This window comes from Mytilus galloprovincialis, chromosome 2 (assembly GCF_965363235.1).
Source record: "Mytilus galloprovincialis chromosome 2, xbMytGall1.hap1.1, whole genome shotgun sequence".
In the NCBI taxonomy this organism is placed as follows: domain Eukaryota; kingdom Metazoa; phylum Mollusca; class Bivalvia; order Mytilida; family Mytilidae; genus Mytilus; species Mytilus galloprovincialis.
The window spans coordinates 50,433,527-50,452,437 of NC_134839.1; the positions used below are offsets into that span (position 1 = coordinate 50,433,527).

Below are 18,911 nucleotides of genomic sequence, written 5' to 3' on the forward strand. Positions count from 1 at the left end.
AAATGCTTCGGCTTTTGAGTTATAAGCCAAAAACTGCATTTTACCCCTATGTTCTATTTTTAGCCGTGGCAGCCATTTTGGTTGGATGGCGGGGTCACCAGACACATTTTTTTCAATTAGATACCCCAAAGATGATTGTGGCCAAGTTTGGATTAATTTGGCCCAGTAGTTTCAGAGGAGAAGATTTTTGTAAAAGATTTCTAAGATTTACGAAAAATGGTTAAAAATTGACTATAAAGGTCAATAACTCCTATAGGGGTCAACTGACCACTTTGGTCATGTTGACTTATTTGTAAATCTAACTTTGCTGAACATTATTGCTGTTTACAGTTTATCTCTATCTATAATAATATTCAAGATAATAACCAAAAACAGCAAAAATTCCCTAAAATTAACAATTCAGGGGCAGCAACCCAACAACGGGTTGTCGGATTCATCTGAAAATTTGAGGGCAGAAAGATCTTGACCTGATAAACAATTTAACCCCCATGTCAGATTTGCTCTAACTGCTTTGGTTTTTGAGTTATAAGCCAAAAACCGCATTTTACCCCTATGTTCTATTTTTAGCCATGGCGGCCATCTTGGTTGGTTGGGCTGGTCACGCCACACATTTTTTAAACTAGATACCCCAATGATGATTGTGGCCAAGTTTGTTTTAATTTGGCCCAGTAGTTTCAGAGGAGAATATTTTTGTAAAAGATTACTAAGATTTACGAAAAAATGGTTAAAATTTGACTATAAAGGGCAATAACTCTTAAAGGGGTCAACTGACCATTTCGTTCGTGTTGACATATTTGTAAATCTTACTTTGCTGAACATTATTGCTGTATACAGTTTATCTCTATCTATAATAATATTCAAGATAGTAACCAAAAACAGCAAAATTTCCTTAAAAATACCAATTCAGGGGCAGCAACCCAACAACAGGTTGTCTGATTCATCTGAAAATTTCAGGACAGATAGATCTTGACCTGATTAACACTTTTAACCCATGTCAGATTTGCTCTAAATGCTTTTGTTTTTGAGTTATAAGCCAAAAACTGCATTTTACCCCTATGTTCTATTTTTAGCCATGGCAGCCATCTTGGTTGGTTGGTTGGGTCACGCCACACATTTTTTAAACTAGATACCCCAAAGATGATTGTGGCCAAGCTTGGATTAATTTGGCCGAGTAGTTTCAGAGGAGAAGATTTTTGTAAAAGATTTCTAAGATTTACGAAAAACGGTTAAAAATTGACTATAAAGGTCAATAACTCCTAAAGGGGTCAACTGACCATTTTGGTCATGTTGACTTATTTGTAAATCTAACTTTGCTGAACATTATTGCTGTTTACAGTTTATCTCTATCTATAATAATATTCAAGATAATAACCAAAAACAGCAAAAAATCCCTAAAATTACCAATTCAGGGGCAGCAACCCAACAACGGGTTGTCGGATTCATCTGAAAATTTGAGGGCAGAAAGATCTTGACCTGATAAACAATTTTACCCCAGCCAGATTTGCTCTAAATGCTTTTGTTTTTGAGTTATAAGCCAAAAACTGCATTTTACCCCTATGTTCTATTTTTAGCCATGGCGGCCATCTTGGTTGGTTGGCCGGGTCACGCCACACATTTTTTAAACTAGATACCCCAATGATGATTGTGGCCAAGTTTGGTTTAATTTGGCCTAGTAGTTTCAGAGGAGAAGATTTTTGTAAAAGTTAACGACGACGGACGACGACGACGACGGACGACGGACGCCAAGTGTTGGGAAAAGCTCACTTGGCCCTTCGGGCCAGGTGAGCTAAAAATGGTTAAAAATTTACTATAAAGGGCAATAACTCCTAAAGGGGTCAACTGACCATTTCAGTCATGTTGACTTATTTGTAAATCTTACTTTGCTGAACATTATTGCTGTATACTGTTTATCTCTATCTATAATAATATTCAAGATAATAACCAAAAAGAGCAAAATTTCCTTAAAATTACTAATTCAGGGGCAGCAACCCAACAACGGGTTATCCGATTCATTTGAAAATTTCAGGACAGATAGTTCTTGACCTGATAAACACTTTTACCGCATGTCAGATTTGCTCTAAATGCTTTGGTTTTTGAGTTATAAGCCAAAAACTGCATTTTACCCCTATGTTCTATTTTTAGCCATGGCGGCCATCTTGGTTGGTTGGCCGAGTCACGCCACACATTTTTTAAACTAGATATCCCAAAGATGATTGTGGCCAAGTTTGGATTAATTTGGCCCAGTAGTTTCAGAGGAGAAGATTTTTGTAAAAGATTACTAAGATTTACGAAAAATGGTTAAAAATTGACTATAAAGGTCAATAACTCCTAAAGGGGTCAACTGACCATTTTGGTCATGTTGACTTATTTGTAAATCTTACTTTGCTGAACATTATTGCTGTTTACAGTTTATCTCTATCTATAATAATATTCAAGATAATAGCCAAAAACAGCAAAAATTCCCTAAAATTACCAGTTCAGGGGCAGCAACCCAATAACGGGTTGTCAGATTCATCTGAAAATTCCAGGGCAGATAGATCTTGACCTGATAAACAATTGTACCCCATGTCAGATTTGCTCTAAATGCTTTGGTTTTTGAGTTATAAGCCAAAAACTGCATTTTACCCCTATGTTCTATTTTTAGCCATGGCGGCCATCTTGGTTGGTTGGCCGGGTCACGCCACACATTTTTTAAACTAGATACCCCAATGATGATTGTGGCCAAGTTTGGTTTAATTTGGCCCAGTAGTTTCAGAGGAGAAGATTTTTGGAAAAGTTAACGACGACGGACGCCAAGTGATGGGAAAAGCTCACTTGGCCCTTCGGGCCAGGTGAGCTAAAAACTGCATTTTACCTCTATGTTCTATTTTTAGCCATGTCGGCCATCTTAGTTGGTTGGGCGGGGCACCAGACACATTTTTTAAACTAGATACCCCAATGATGATTATGGCCAAGTTTGGTTAAATTTGGCCCAGTAGTTTCAGAGAAGATTTTTCTAAAAGATTACTAAGATTTATGAACAAGAGTGCACACACTGAAATGTCTCGCCTTCTTTACTAATCATTGATATTATGTTGATAGTCCTAAGTATAAAGCTTGATTACAACTGTCACATAAACTTAACATTAACCAAGATAGCTAAACAAAGACCAATGAACCATGAAAATGAGGTCAAGGTCAGATGAACCATGCCAGGCAGACATGTACAGCTAACAAAGCTTCCATACAACAAATATAGTTGACCTATTACTTATAGGTTAAGAAAAATAGACCAAAACACAAAAACTTAACACTGTGCAATGAACCGTGTAATTGAGGTCATGGTCAAATAAAACCTGCGGGACTGACATATAGATCATAATATATTTCCATACACCAAATATAGTTGACCTTTGGCATATAATATTAGATAAAAAGACCAAAACTTAAAAACTTAACTTTGACCACTGAACCATGAAAATGAGGTCAAGGTCAGATGGCATCTGCCCGCTAGACATGTACACCTTACAACCATTCCATACAACAAATATAGTAGACCTATTGCATAAAGTATGAGAAAAACAGACCAAAACACAAAAACTTAACTATAACCACTGAACCATGAAAATGAGGTCAAGGTCAGATGACACCTGCCAGTTGGACATGTACACCTTCCAGTCCTTCCATACACCAAATATACTAGCCCTATTACTTATAGTATCTGAGATATGGACTTGACCACCAAAACTTAACCTTGTTCACTGATCCATGAAATGAGGTCGAGGTCAAGTGAAAACTGTCTGACGGGCATGAGGACCTTGCAAGGTACGCACATACCAAATATAGTTATCCCATTACTTATAATAAGAGAGAATTCAACATTACAAAAATTTTGAACTTTTTTTTCAAGTGGTCACTGAACCATGAAAATGAGGTCAAGGACATTGGACATGTGACTGACGGAAACTTCGTGACATGAGGCATCTATATACAAAGTATGAAGAAACCAGGTCTTTCACCTTCTAAAATATAAAGCTTTTAAGAAGTTAGCTAACGCCGCCGCCGCCGGATCACTATCCCTATGTCGAGCTTTCTGCAACAAAAGTTGCAGGCTCGACAAAAATGGTTAAAAATTGACTATAAAGGGCAATAACTCCTAAAGTGGTCAACTGACCATTTTGGTCATGTTGACTTATTTGTAGATCTTACTTTGCTGAACATTATTGCTGTTTACAGTTTATCTCTATCTATAATAATATTCAAGATAATAACCAATAAATAGTTGACACAGCATAGGTTTCTGACACAGAATGAATGTGTTCTAATGAACTTAAAATTTTTGTTTTCTCTTAGAGCAATTCACTATGCTGTTGAATATTAATCCTCTCAAAAAAATGTTTGAAGAAATTTTCTTTTTTATTTATGAAATTTCAAATGAGAAAAATTGAACCCAATTTTTTTAATCACATCCCCCTTTCCCTTATTCCAAAACTAATCTCAATTAAAATTTCTAATGGAGTTTGCAACAATAACTACTCATTTAAATACATCATAAAATATTAAGATGTAAAAAAACTGCTTGTTATCACTGAATGGTAAAGATTATTTTAATTTATCAGTTGGTAGTAAAAAGTGAATATACATCGTATATTGTATATAACAAAGATTTAAGTTGATTCTGGACAAAGAAAGATAACTCCAATTAAAAAAAATCTTGCTATTGCACAATATTTTGCAATTAGATATTTCTTGCTTACTATTCTGGACAAAGAAAGATAACTCTAATTAAAAAAAAATTTGCTATTTCACAATATTGTGCAATTAGATATTTCTTGCCATTGCGCAATACTGTGCAATTGAAAAGACTTGCTATTGCACAATACTTAATATAATAATTTTAGATCCTGATTTGGACCAACTTGAAAACTGGGCCCATAATAAACAAGAGGCTGTCACAATGACAGCAAACCGGATTTATTAATATTTATTTGTGTCCTGGCAATATCACAAGAACCATTACTGATGAATGGTGAAAGTGAAAATCGTCAATATCAAATTTGACCTCCATTTTGTCATCAGTATCAACATCTTAAAATTTGAAAAGCTTAGATTGAATGGTTCATGAGTAAATGCAACAACGTGAATTGAAACGCCATTTCACAATCTTTCAAGAACCATAACTCCTGAACGGTAAAAGTAAAAATCGTCATTATTGAACTTGACCTCTAATTTGCCATCAGTAACAACATATAAAAATTTCAAAAGCTTTGGTTGAATGGTTCATGAGAAAATGCACGAACACGACTGGAAACACCATTTTTCAATCTTTCAAGAACCATAACTCATGAACGGTAAAAGTCAAAATCGTCATTATTGAACTTGACCTCTATTTTGTCATCAGTAACAACATATTAAAATTTGGGAAGCTTTGGTAAAACAGTTCATGCATAAATGCACGGACACGACTGGAAACACCATTTTTCAATCTTTCAAGAACCATAACTCCTGAACGGTAAAAGTCAAAATCGCCATTATTGAACTTGACCTCCATTTTGTCATCAGTAACAACATATTAAAATTTCGGAAGCTTAGGTAGAACAGTTCATGCGTAAATGCACGGACACGACTGGAAACTCCATTTTTCAATCTTTCAAGAACCATAACTCCTGAACGGTAAAAGTCAAAATCGCCGTTATTGAACTTGACCTTCATTTAGTTGTCAGTAACAACATATTAAAATTTTAAAAGCTTTGGTTGAACGGTTCATGAGTTAATGCACGGACAACATTTGATGACGCCCGCCCGCCCGCCCGCCCGCCCGCCGTACATCCCCAAATCAATAACCGACATTTTTGTCACAAAAATCCGGTTAAAAATCTAAGTACATTTTTGGATTCAGCATATCAAAGAACCCCAAGATTTCAATTTTTGTTAAAATCAGACTAAGCTTAATTTTGGACCCTTTGGACTTTAGTGTAGACCAATTTGAAAACAGGACCAAAAATGAAGAATCTACATACACAGTTAGATTTGGTATATCAAAGAACCCCATTTATTCAATTTATGATGAAATCAAACAAAGTTTAATTTTGGACCCCGATTTGGACCAACTTGAAAACTGGGCCAATAATCAAGAATCTAAGTACATTTTTAGATTCAGCATATCAAAGAACCTAACTGATTCATTTTTTGTCAAAATCAAACTAAGTTTAATTTTGGACCCTTTGGACCTTAATGTAGACCAATTTGAAAACGGGACCAAAAGTTAAGAATCTACATACACAGTCATGACAGTTAGATTCGGCATATCAAAGAACCCCAATTATTCAATTTTGATGAAATCAAACAAAGTTTAATTTTGGACCCTTTGGGCCCCTTATTCTGTTGGGACCAAAACTCCCAAAATCAATACCAACCTTCCTTTTATGGTCATAAACCTTGTGTTTAAATTTCATAGATTTCTATTTACTTATACTAACGTTATGGTGCGAAAACCAAGAAAAATGCTTATTTGGGTCCCTTTTTGGCCCCTAATTCCTAAACTGTTGGGACCTAAACTCCCAAAATCAATACCAACCTTCCTTTTGTAGTCATTAACATTGTGTTTAAATTTCATTGATTTCTATTTACTTAAACTAAAGTTATTGTGCGAAAACCAAGAATAATGCTTATTTGGGCCCTTTTTTGGCCCCTAATTCCTAAACTGTTGAAACCAAAACTCCCAAAATCAATCCCAACCGTTCTTTTGTGGTCATAAACCGTGTGTCAAAATTTCATAGATTTCTATTAACTTAAACTAAAGTTATAGTGCGAAAACCAAGAAAATGCTTATTTGGGCCCTTTTTGGCCCCTAATTCCTAAAATGTTGGGACCAAAACTCCCAAAATCAATACCAACCTTCCTTTTGTGGTCATAAACCTTGTGTTAAAATTTCATAGATTTCCATTCACTTTTACTAAAGTTAGAGTGCGAAAACTAAAAGTATTCGGACGACGACGACGCCAACGTGATAGCAATATACGACGAAAATTTTTTCAAATTTTGCGGTCGTATAAAAACAGCAAAATTTCCTTAAAATTACCATTTTAGGGGCAGCAACCCAACAACGGAATGTCCGATTCATCTGAAAATTTCAGGGCAGATAGATCTTGACCTGATAAACAATTTTACCGCTGTCAGATTTGCTCTAAATGCTTTGGTTTTTGAGTTATACATGTAAGCCAAAAACTGCATTTTACCCCTATGTTCTATTTTTAGCCATGGCGGCCATCTTGGTTGGTTGGGCGGGGCACCGGACACATTTTTTAAACTAAATATCCCAATGATGATTATGGCCAAGTTTAGTTAAATTTGGCCCAGTAGTTTCAGAGGAGTAGATTTTTCTAAAATATTACTAAGATTTACGAAAAATGGTTAAAAATTGACTATAAAGGGCAATAACTCCTAAAGTGGTCAACTGACCATTTTGGTCATGTTGACTTATTTGTAGATCTTACTTTGTTGAACATTATTGCTGTTTACAGTTTATCTCTATCTATAATAATATTCAAGATAATAACCAACAAGAGGCTGTCACAACGACAGCAAACAGGATTTATTAACATTTATTTGTGTCCTGGCAATATCACAAGAACCATAACTGATAAATGCTGAAAGTGAAAATCGTCAATATCAAATTTGACCTCCATTTTGTAGTCAGTATCAACATATTAAAATTTGAAAAGCTTAGATTGAGTGGTTCATTAGTAAATGCAACAACGTGAATGGAAACGCCATTTTACGATCTTTCAAGAACCATAACTCCTCAACGGTAAAAGTCAAAATCGTCATTATTGAACTTGACCTCTATTTTGTCATCAGTAACAACATATAAAAATTTCAAAAGCTTTGGTTGAATGGTTTATGAGAAAATGCACGGACACGACTGGAAACACCATTTTTCAATATTTCAAGAACCATAACTCCTGAACGGTAAAAGTCAAAATTGTCATTATTGAACTTGACCTCCATTTTGTCATCAGTACCAATATATTAAAATTTGGGAAGCTTTGGTTGAACAGTTCATGCGTAAATGCACGGACACGACTGGAAACTCCATTTTTCAATCTTTCAAGAACCATAACTCCTGAACCGTAAAAGTCAAAATCGTCATTATTGAACTTGACCTCCATTTTGTCATCGGTAACAACATATTAAAATTCGGGAAGCTTTGGTAGAACAGTTCATGTGTAAATGCACGAACACGACTGGAAAAACAATTTTTCAATCTTTCAAGAATCATAACTCCTGAACGGTAAAAGTCAAAATCGCCATTATTGAACTTGACCTTCATTTAGTTGTCAGTAACAACATATTAAAATTTCAAAAGCTTTGGTTGAACGGTTCATGAGTTAATGCATGGACAACATTTGATTGCCGCCCGCCCGGCCGCCCGCCTGCCGTACATCTCCAAATCAATAACCGACATGTTTGTCACAAAAATCCGGTTAATAACAGCAAAATTTCCTTAAAATTACCATTTCAGGGGCAGCAACGCAACAACGAAATGTCTGATTCATCTAAAAATTTCAGGGCAGATAGATCTTGACCTGATGAACAATATTACCCCTGTCAGATTTGCTCTAAATGCTTTGGTTTTTGAGTTATAAGCCAAAAACTGCATTTTACCCCTATGTTCTATTTTTAGCCATGGCGGCCATCTTGGTTGGTTGGGCGGGGCACCGGACACATTTTTTAAACTAGATACCCCAATGACGATTTTGGCCAAGTTTGGTTAAATTTGGCCAAGTAGTTTCAGAGGAGAAGATTTTTGTAAAAGTTAATGCAGGACGACGACGGACGACGAGGACGGACGCCAAGTGATGAGAAAAAAAATAATATAAGAACTAGGTATCCTTATTTTCTGTTTTAGGACAAGGAGAATAGCACTCAATGTAAGGTTGAAGTATGTAAATTTGAAATTAAGACATTAAACGATACATTTTAGAAGATAAACTTTTATCACCTGTTGCAAGAAGGTGTGTATCAAAAAACTTATAACTTGTACAAAAACCCTGTACAAATTATAATTTGTACAAACTTACATCTTGTACACAACATATATATTATGCACGAAAGATTCATTATTATTCATGGGATACCAGTTTTTGTTAACATATTTTGACCATGAATATAAATGTTCCACGTAATACAAAATTTCTACAGACTTGTATATATGATATTAATTTCCATGAAAAATATATGAATCAACAGTACAAGTACTCAGCCAACAATAACTGCTGTTTTTGTAACTATGTTTAAGAAACAAATAAAAATCCAAAGTGATTTTGACATGATCAATCAAAGATTCAACTTACACACAAGTAAGAACTCTTAAAAAGTAATATTTACTTGTGCAAGTAAATTTGTCCAGTTTTAAATTTTCTTTTCAATGTTCATAAGTATTTTATTTTCTGCTTCTACAAAAAGGTTCTTTAGATGCAATTAAAAAGACTAATATTTTCCCCGTGAGGCCAAAACCAGCCACAATAAGAAAGATTAGCATAAGCACTACGAAATTGTATGCTTAAATTTAATTTCTTGCCTTACAAACATTGAATATTTTAAATTGTACATTGTGATGACAAAATTTTCAAGTATATTTCTATCTGATTTGTCAAAATATTCTATAACCAATATTTGTATATACAATAAAATTTACATTTAACTGATAGGAATGGATTCCCTGTTTACAAATAATACTTCTATAGCAGACATATTTTTGAAGCTCTTATTCAATCAGATGAAGCACTTTTAAAGGATATTACAGTCAGGAACCTGTTGTTCAGGGGTTGTTGTTTGCTGATGTTTCTTATTTCTTATATAGATAAGACCATTGTTTTCCAGTTTAAATTGTTTTACACTAGTCATTTTGAGGCCTTTATAGCTTGCTTTTCGGTATGAGCCAAGGCTCTGTGTTGACGGCCGTACTTTGACCTATAATTGTTTACTCTTTACACATTGTCAATTGGATGGACAGTTGTCTATTTTGCATTCATACCACATTTTCTTATATCTATTAACAAGTTCTTGTAGAATTTTAAAACATAAGTACTTACTGCCGACTGAAGAAGATTCCTGCGTACTTTGTCAGACTTGAATGCTATTGAAACATCAATTTCTAATCCTTTCTGTTTGCTCTGCCATGGTAAGCATACAGGTGATGTACTGAAAAATTTCAAAATATCCTAAAAAGGCTATTCAATTTAAAAGGACGTGAAATTGTATCAATGGATTTCCATACCCCATAAAGAACTCCAACTTTTGGCAAGTGCACAGGTTTAATTTGTATACAATCATAAATTACCCCTGATGTTACAGTTCAGCGCAAAGAACAATAATTCATTCAATCACTAAATCTGAATTATTTTAAGTGATCATAATCATAGGTAATACACAGACATGGACCCCACCTCTTTCTTAATATTTTAACCTTTTCACTTATTTACTATATTTTTGATAGATGTAAAGGCTGATCCAAGTCTTCAAGGCAGTTAAACCGTAAACCTTTTTATCAACAATCTAATTTCCTTTTATGAATCTTACCACTGTGAAGGCATAAAACATTTAAAGTTTTTGCCTTTTTCTTTGTATGACATCATCACCTCATGATTGACCTGACCAGTGTGAGGCAACATTACCATAGGTGCAGGTGGTGGTATCCTCACTCGTAGACCAAAGCAGGGTTTACCCATAGGCTTCTTCCTGTTTTCCTTCTGATTAGTAAATCTGTAAAATAGTTCATGAACATGGTGAATTCATCAAAACTCATTTCAGATGGTCCCATTGATAGATGAACAAGAATGTGTCCCCAGTACACGAATGCCCCACTCGCACTATCATTTTCTATGTTCAGTTGAACGTAACATTGGGGTAAAAACTCTAATTGGCATTAAAATTAGAAAGATCATAGGGAACATGTGTACTAAGTTTGAAGTCGATTGGACTTCAACTGGACTTCAACTTCATCAAAAACTTTAACCTGAAGCAGGACAGACGGACGGACAAACAAACGCACAGACCAGAAAACATAATGCCCCTCTACTATCGTAGGTAGGCATAAAAATATTGTATGTCGGAGGAGGAGAATCTTATCTGATTTCTTAGAATACTTAATAAGTTATTTTGTACATGAAATAGGCCCTTTGTTCTCTCGTTTGAATTGTTCTACATTGGTCATTTGGAACCTTTTATAGCTGAATATGCAGTATGAATTTTGCTCAATGTTGAAGGCCGTATGCTGATATATAGTTTTTAATTTTTGTGTCTTTTGGTCTACTGGGGAGAGTTCCCTCATTGACAATCATACCACATCTTCGTTTTATATATATTAAATGACAAACCAATATCAGTTCATAACTAGTTTAGGAACTCTTTAATTGTTCATTTTTTTAAGAAATAATTCTTTCATGTTTATTTTAAACAAGGTATACATTTCATTTGTTTATTTTTATATACAGAGCTTCAGCTAGGTGAACAATAATGAATATTGACAAAATTTAAAATAAAGTACCTACCTATGTTATAAGAGCACAGAGAATGCTTTGAAATTTTTTTCATACATCACATTACATTTTCATTTGCTAACTTTCCATTCCTAATACAGCATGTTTGTTTCAATAAGAGAACTTTTTTCAGGTTCATAAAAAAGATGGAAAACAAGGTTCATTTGAGGTAACATTATACATGTTTTATTCACTTACCTTGATTTATATCCATTCAAAGAGTTAACAACTTTTTCACGTATACTGTCCTTGTCAGCTGACAACTAGAAGTGGAATGATAAAGTGTTATAGAGTTTATAAAGCAGCAACAAAGTAAATTATTAGTTTCCATAAACAATAATGACAATTTTCAAAAGGGATGGAGTGCATAAATTTTGTTTCACAAAGTTGTTATACAAGTCACCATGGTATTCTTTAAATCTTGAATTAGGATAAACTTCCTTTATTATATACTGTAAATTCAGAAATTGTTGTGATGTTTTTATTATTGCAAAAAATGCGACACGGTTATAATCACAATAATTTAAAACTTGCATTTTGAAATTATTTATATGAATTTTATAGGTTTTTTCTCAATATCGCATAAATTAAAATCGCATTTTAGTCTAAAGTTAAAAAATCGCAATAACAAATGCACATAATAATTTCTGAATTTACAGTAACAGTTGTTGTTTGTTTATAACAGGTCATAGTTCATATGTAATTTACATTTCCTTCATTCATAAATTTTATATAAATGTTTACTAGAAGTCTGAAATCAGTGTTCATTCTTATAGTCATGCATTTAAAGAAAATCTAACATTTCACAAATTTCGTAAAAAATTCATCAGCAACCTTTGCCATCGTCACATCAAATTTTTTAAGAAAAGCCATCAACAGTACAACTTTAATGAAACTATAGTGAAATATTGTTGCTACAAGAACATCACAGATGTATTTTATCTTATATCATTGGGATTCCTGAATTTGTTGTGAAAAAATATTGAAAATTCATACTGTAACAAATTTAAAGAATTTTTTGTGTGTGTTGGAAAATGTTGTATATGGCAGATTTTACAATAAGAAGGAAATATTGTTTTTTTGTATCCATCAAAAAAGCAATTGCTGAAACTGTGAAACAGACTGTGTAATGGAGTAATGCATTATGGTATTGAATAAAATGTGTCTTTCTGAGTAAATAAAAATAAAAATTACTCTGTGTTTGTGTTTTTTGTTAGAATTAGAGGATTTTCAATTTCAAAATATTGGACATGGAATAGACATCATGACCTACTTTACTGACATCCAGCTTATTTGGAGTGGAATTTTGAAGTATTATTTATAAGTGGAGCCTAATAACATGGACTTCTATTTTAATAAAAAGTCTTCTTTTGTGTTTTAATCATAACTTTAAGGCAGATTTTTATTGGTAAAGGCTAAAAAAGGTAATTTAATAATATTGTTGCTAACGTCACGTCTTTTCCGTCCATTGTGGTATGTCACGATCGCAATTTTCTTAATGGTTCTCAGACAGCCCATTGTAGTTATTTTTATCCCGGGTTTTATAAATAATTGAAAATAGCAATCATATTAAATTTGGATGACGTAAGGGGTTCAAAGGACTTGAGGAATCAATATCATTGGCTGTTTTATTTTTTGCGAACGTTACTGCTCGACGTTTCCGTCCAAATCAGTGTCACGTGAGCAACATATATTTAGATCTGTAACTCTCCTGTATAGGAGTTACGATATCGCCCTTTGCAGAAATAGATTTGGAGTCAGTTCCTTCACATGATGGGGAAGCAAAGAAGGTAAGTTGTATGTAATATCGTTACAAGAGGACCTTAAATGTATTCCGTCCACCAAAAAGACGTTCGCAACAAAATGTAATGTCATGATAGTAGATGTTGCTAATGTTACTATTACGAATTGGTTTCTTGTGTATTCATTTGATATAAAGTACACCTGCCAATGACATTCTGTATATTTAGAAATTCTAAACCAGACTGTACAATTTTATTACTCCAGGCGTATATTAAACATCACTGTGTGCATACATTTTAACTTTTAAAGATGTTGTTGCTCATGTGACATGTCCAAATGTCGCTAACGTTACTCATTTTTTGGTTTCTTGTGTATTCATTTGACATAAAGTACACCTGCAAATGACATTCTGTATATTTAGAAATTCTAAACCAGACTGTACAATTTTATTACTCCAGGCATATATTAAACATCACTGTGTGCATACATTTTAACTTTTAAAGATGTTGTTGCTCATGTGACATGTCCAAATGTCGCTAACGTTACTCATTTTTGTCTCTGTCACGTTAGCAACATGAAAGTAGGAGACAGATCACAATACTGTAAAATCTGCCATATTTCAACATAAATAAGTAGTTTACACTTACAGAATTTACTTGTAGATTTTCCAAATTACTTGTGATGAATTCTACAATGGTATCAACATCAAAGAATTTGTTCCATCTGCCTTCTATTGTTAGGTTGTATAGAGTTAAGTGTACAACATCCACCCTGTAAATAGTCAAAAACAAGCATGAAGCATAATGTTCAAAGGCATCAAAGGTAAGTTCAGTGCAATATTGCAACATTGGAATGCAAAAACCATTTGGAAAATCAAAATTACATTTCGTGATTATTTGTTTGATACTGTGCTAGTGCTTTTTCACAAATTTTTTTTTGGGGGGGGGGTATAAAATACATTTCCAAAGGACAAAAGTCCACCCCAAAAAAATCCACTTTGTTTGAATTCATGCAATTTTTCATATATTTTATATTTCCAAAGTGAACAATGTCCATAAAATTCAATAGGCAGTCTTTATAACATAATGGAGACATTTGTTGGATGCATCATATCACTATTGGAAAAATAAGTAGGGAATGGACACAGATGATGCATATAACATTATATAGGGACAGTAAAAGTCACGCTTCTCAAATTTGTATTTGATCTGATTAATGTGGTAATAAGCATTGTGTATAAGTTTCATACCATCTGGTTGCAGCCAACTTAAGTAAAGAATGGAAATGAAAAATTCACCATTTTTTTTCATTTGTAAATGTACACGGCTCTGGTACAGTAAAAGTGACACCACACAAAAATTGAAACTTGATCTGTTTTGTGGTAATAAGTATTGTGTATGAGTTTCATAACATTTGGCAAACTCAAGTTAGAGAATGGAAACCAATTTCGGGATGTATGGATGGATGGACAAGGGAAAACTTAAAGCCCCCATGGTCACCTTATATTAATATTAATCAATAAAATCATCATACTAGTCTAACTGAGGTTCAAATAACCTGCATTATTCACCAAACTTACCATTTCAAATCTAGTCTTTTGATGTATTCTGGTCCAGTGTTGCAATGGGAACAAACAAATAAATAAAATCTGTCACCATTCATCAGAGGGTATTCTAAACATTGTATACAGGCTGGAAAATAAGTAAATTAATAAAGATTAGCCTGGTGCAGCCAAATATTTCATTAGTCATATTTAAGTTATCTTTAATGCATTTGAAAGATCTTTTAAAAAGAAAGAAACTACATTTTATTTCATGGAGATTGGATGTATAGTTTTTGAGGTACGACATTTTGAATGTGTTGAATATGTTATATTTTTAGAATGGTTCTATGATAACTTTAATACAGTAATATGGCACCGAAAACAGTTAAAAAAGCAAAAATCAAATAATGAAAATAACAGAACTTTTTAATGCCTCAACCTTTTGATGTAAAATTTTAAATACATATAAAGAAATATAAGAACCTTAAATGAGAATAAGAATTGAATTTTTTTTTGTGTTGGAAATTGAAAAAAATCCATAGTTACCATGGTAACGAAACAGAAAAAAATGAAAATAACTGCTTTGAGGGCTTTTTACTTGCAATAGTATCTACATAAGTCAGCTTTTTTATAGGAATTGTTAGTTTATTGATAAAACAAGTTTAGGGGTTCAATTTCTGCTGTTGTTTTCTGATATTTGATTATAAAATTTTCAGTTACCATGGCAACAGAAAGCATTATTTCGTATTTTTCGTGAAAATTTCTTCTCAAATGATAAAAATTCAAAATGTTGAAACTTTTCTGTAACTACAAAAGATGAGGTTTATTTTTATGACAATTTTAGAGTTAAAAATGCTTACAAAATATAATAATATATGTATTTTTGTTTCCATAGCAACAGTACAAATTCTGAAATTGTAAAAAAAATTAAAAAAATATCAAGTTGTTACGACCAAATCTTCATACATCTTTAATGAATCTGAACAGCTTGAATATAAGAAACACTGACTGAGTGACATTTATTGATACAATTATTGTAGTATTGAGTTTACTTATTGTTGAAGACTGTATCAGTATGAGGATAAATCTCGGTCACTGACTCTGGTAGATGGTGGATGGTTGTCTCATTTGCTAATATATATCATCCTTAATTTTTTTTAGTTTATAATGACTTTTTGAGTTTTTCAAAAGCAAAGAAACCAAACACATCTTTTTTGGGAGGGTAATTTTCAAACATTTGATAATTTTCATCAAACATCGGAGAAGAATCTTGTACTAAATTTGAAATACTATCATGTAACTTTTGGTAATATTGTGACATGTCAGTTATAGATGCATCATTACAATCAAGAAGTTTCCATAGTGGACGATTGATATGGACATCAACTAAACCAAGAGCTCTAACACCAGCAAGGGCAATTTTGAATTCAATGTCAGCATTCACAGATAGTAACAGATTGTTACCTGTACCATACATTTCAATAAAATCTTGGATATGTGTCAAATGACCATATACTGCTCTTGCATTTTGAAATAAAATGTTAAACCTATTCCCACGGAAAGGTACAAGATAATTTTTTAAACCATTTTCAAATAAATAGGCATTAAATTGCTGTGGCCTACCAGCAGTTTCACAACCATGTATTTGCAATAAGTTACAACACGAGCGTATTAATCTTTGCGCAGCAGACTCACTCCTTGTACCCCAATTACTAAATTGTGACAAAGTTTTCATACCAATTTTTTCTGCTGTACTAATTTCTTCAAATTTTTTCAACGATTTGTTAGAATAATCAGCAAAATTTGTTAGTAAATGTAAACCACAATAAAAATCATGAATATCTATAATTGATTGCTGACATTCTTCATTTAAAGTTTCCCAGTTTTCTAAGGCTTTGGGTCATAATGATTTACGCCATTCTTCAAATAGCTTAACATACGGTTTGTTTGTTGGAACTCTATCGCTCATAGTATTATGAATAGTTTTTACCATTTTGCTAATGACTTTTGCTAATATTTCAGGATTTTTTTCATTAGTCAATGATACATAAATTTCACCTAATTCGTTAAACAATGCTTTTGTTGCATTTAATTGTGTTGCACTGTTTTCTGTTGCTAAGTCCATTAAACTTGCTGAATATGTTTTTTCTGAAGTTGTTATGTCAAAAGTAAAACAAGAGTGCACACGCTGAAATGTCTGGCCTTCTATACTAATCATTGATATTATGTTGATAGTCTTAAGTATAAACATGATAAAGCTTTATTACAACTGTCTCATAAACTTAACATTAACCAAGATAACTAAACAAAGACCAATGAACCATGAAAATGAGGTCAAGGTCAGATAAACCATGCCAGGCAGACATGTACAGCTAACAATGCTTCTATACAACATATATAGTTGACCTATTACTTATAGTTTAAGAAAAATAGACCAAAACACAAAAAATTAACACTGTGCAATGAACCGTGAAAATGAGGTCATGGTCAAAAGAAACCAGCGCTACTGACATAAAGATCATAAAATATTTCCATACACCAAATATAGTTGACCTATGGCATATAGTATTAGATAAATAGACCAAAACTCAAAAACTTAACTTTGACCACTGAACCATGAAAATGAGGTCAAGGTCACATGACATCTGCCCGCTAGACATGTACACCTTACAATCATTCCATACAACAAATATAGTAGACCTATTGCATATAGTATGAAAAAAACAGACCAAAACACAATAATTTAACTATAACCACTGAACCATGAAAATGAGGTCAAGGTCACATGACATCTGCCCGCTAGACATGTACACCTTACAATCATTCCATACAACAAATACAGTAGACCTATTGCATATAGTATGAAAAAAACAGACCAAAACACAAAAATTAAACTATAACCACTTAACCATGAAAATGAGGTCAAGGTCAGATGACACCTGCCAGTTGAACATGTACACCTTACAGTCCTTCCATACACCGAATATACAAGCCCTATTGCTTATAGTATCTGAGATATGGACTTGACCACCAAAACTTAACCTTGTTCACTGATCCATGAAATGAGGTCGAGGTCAAGTGAAAACTGTCTGACAGACATGAGGACCTTGCAAGGTACGCACATATCAAATATAGTTATCCTATTACTTATAATAAGAGAGAATTCATCATTACAAAAAATCTGAACTTTTTTTTCAAGTGGTCACTGAACCATGAAAATGAGGTCAAGGACATTGGACATGTGACTGACGGAAACTTCGTAACATGAAGCATCTATATACAAAGTATGAAGCATCCAGGTCTTCCACCTTCTAAAATATAAAGCTTTTAAGAAGTTAGCTAACGCCGCCGCCGTAGCCGCCGCCGGATCACTATCCCTATGTCGAGCTTTCTGCAACAAAAGTTGCAGGCTCGACAAAAATGTTCCCCCCACTTGCTTGTGCCATCAAACTGCAACGTGTTTGCAGAGTCCTTGCTTAAAATAGTATCTGCCAATTGAAATTTTTCCATCAAATTAGCTTGCAGAGCCATTCTTTTAGCAAATGTAACTTCTGGCATATCATTCAGTTCTTGACCAGTCATATTTTTTATGACTGATTTAATTACATTGCTGCACATGTTACAGCTTACACCTAATGATATTAATTCCATATATGTTTTTTTCATTTCATCACAAAACTCTCGCGACCCATCTTTTCTCGTTTTAAAAATAGGTATTTTTGTGCATTCTTCAATTATTTCCTGTAGGATGGTATTCGATTCTTGAAGTTCCTTGTTTTCATCGCGCAATTTAGAAATATTTTCATTCTGTTTATTTTCAAAAAGTTCTGGTTTTGACTTAAGATATGATATTCTTTTTTGTAAATTTCTTTTATCCTCTTTTAAGACTAAGATTTCTTTTTCACTTTGCGTTATGCTTTCTTCCATAAAGGAAGATTTTTCTTTTTCATTTGTTAAAGTTTTGTTTATTGTCTCTAATTTAGTGTCTCTTCTCTGAATTTTTTTGTTAATGTTCCTAGTATTATACTTTTGAAGTTTGTTTATAACAGTTTCATATTTTTGTTTCAAGTCTGAAAGTTCTTTGTCTGATATTGTTTTATCTT

The 18,911-nt window shown here is 33.2% G+C and overlaps 1 protein-coding gene across 1 annotated transcript in view; it reads right to left on the bottom strand.

Annotated features, from left to right (window-relative positions):
• Positions 1 to 18,911, bottom strand: part of LOC143063792 (uncharacterized) — a 59,177-nt gene that overhangs the window by 16,339 nt on the left and 23,927 nt on the right. Inside the window, exons 10-14 of the mRNA XM_076236174.1 lie at positions 14,845 to 14,956; positions 13,913 to 14,036; positions 11,721 to 11,785; positions 10,564 to 10,746; positions 10,077 to 10,185 (exon numbers count right to left, since the gene is read on the bottom strand). Of these exons, the coding sequence (XP_076092289.1) occupies positions 10,077 to 10,185; positions 10,564 to 10,746; positions 11,721 to 11,785; positions 13,913 to 14,036; positions 14,845 to 14,956 (593 nt within the window). The remainder of the gene's footprint in view (positions 1 to 10,076; positions 10,186 to 10,563; positions 10,747 to 11,720; positions 11,786 to 13,912; positions 14,037 to 14,844; positions 14,957 to 18,911) is intronic.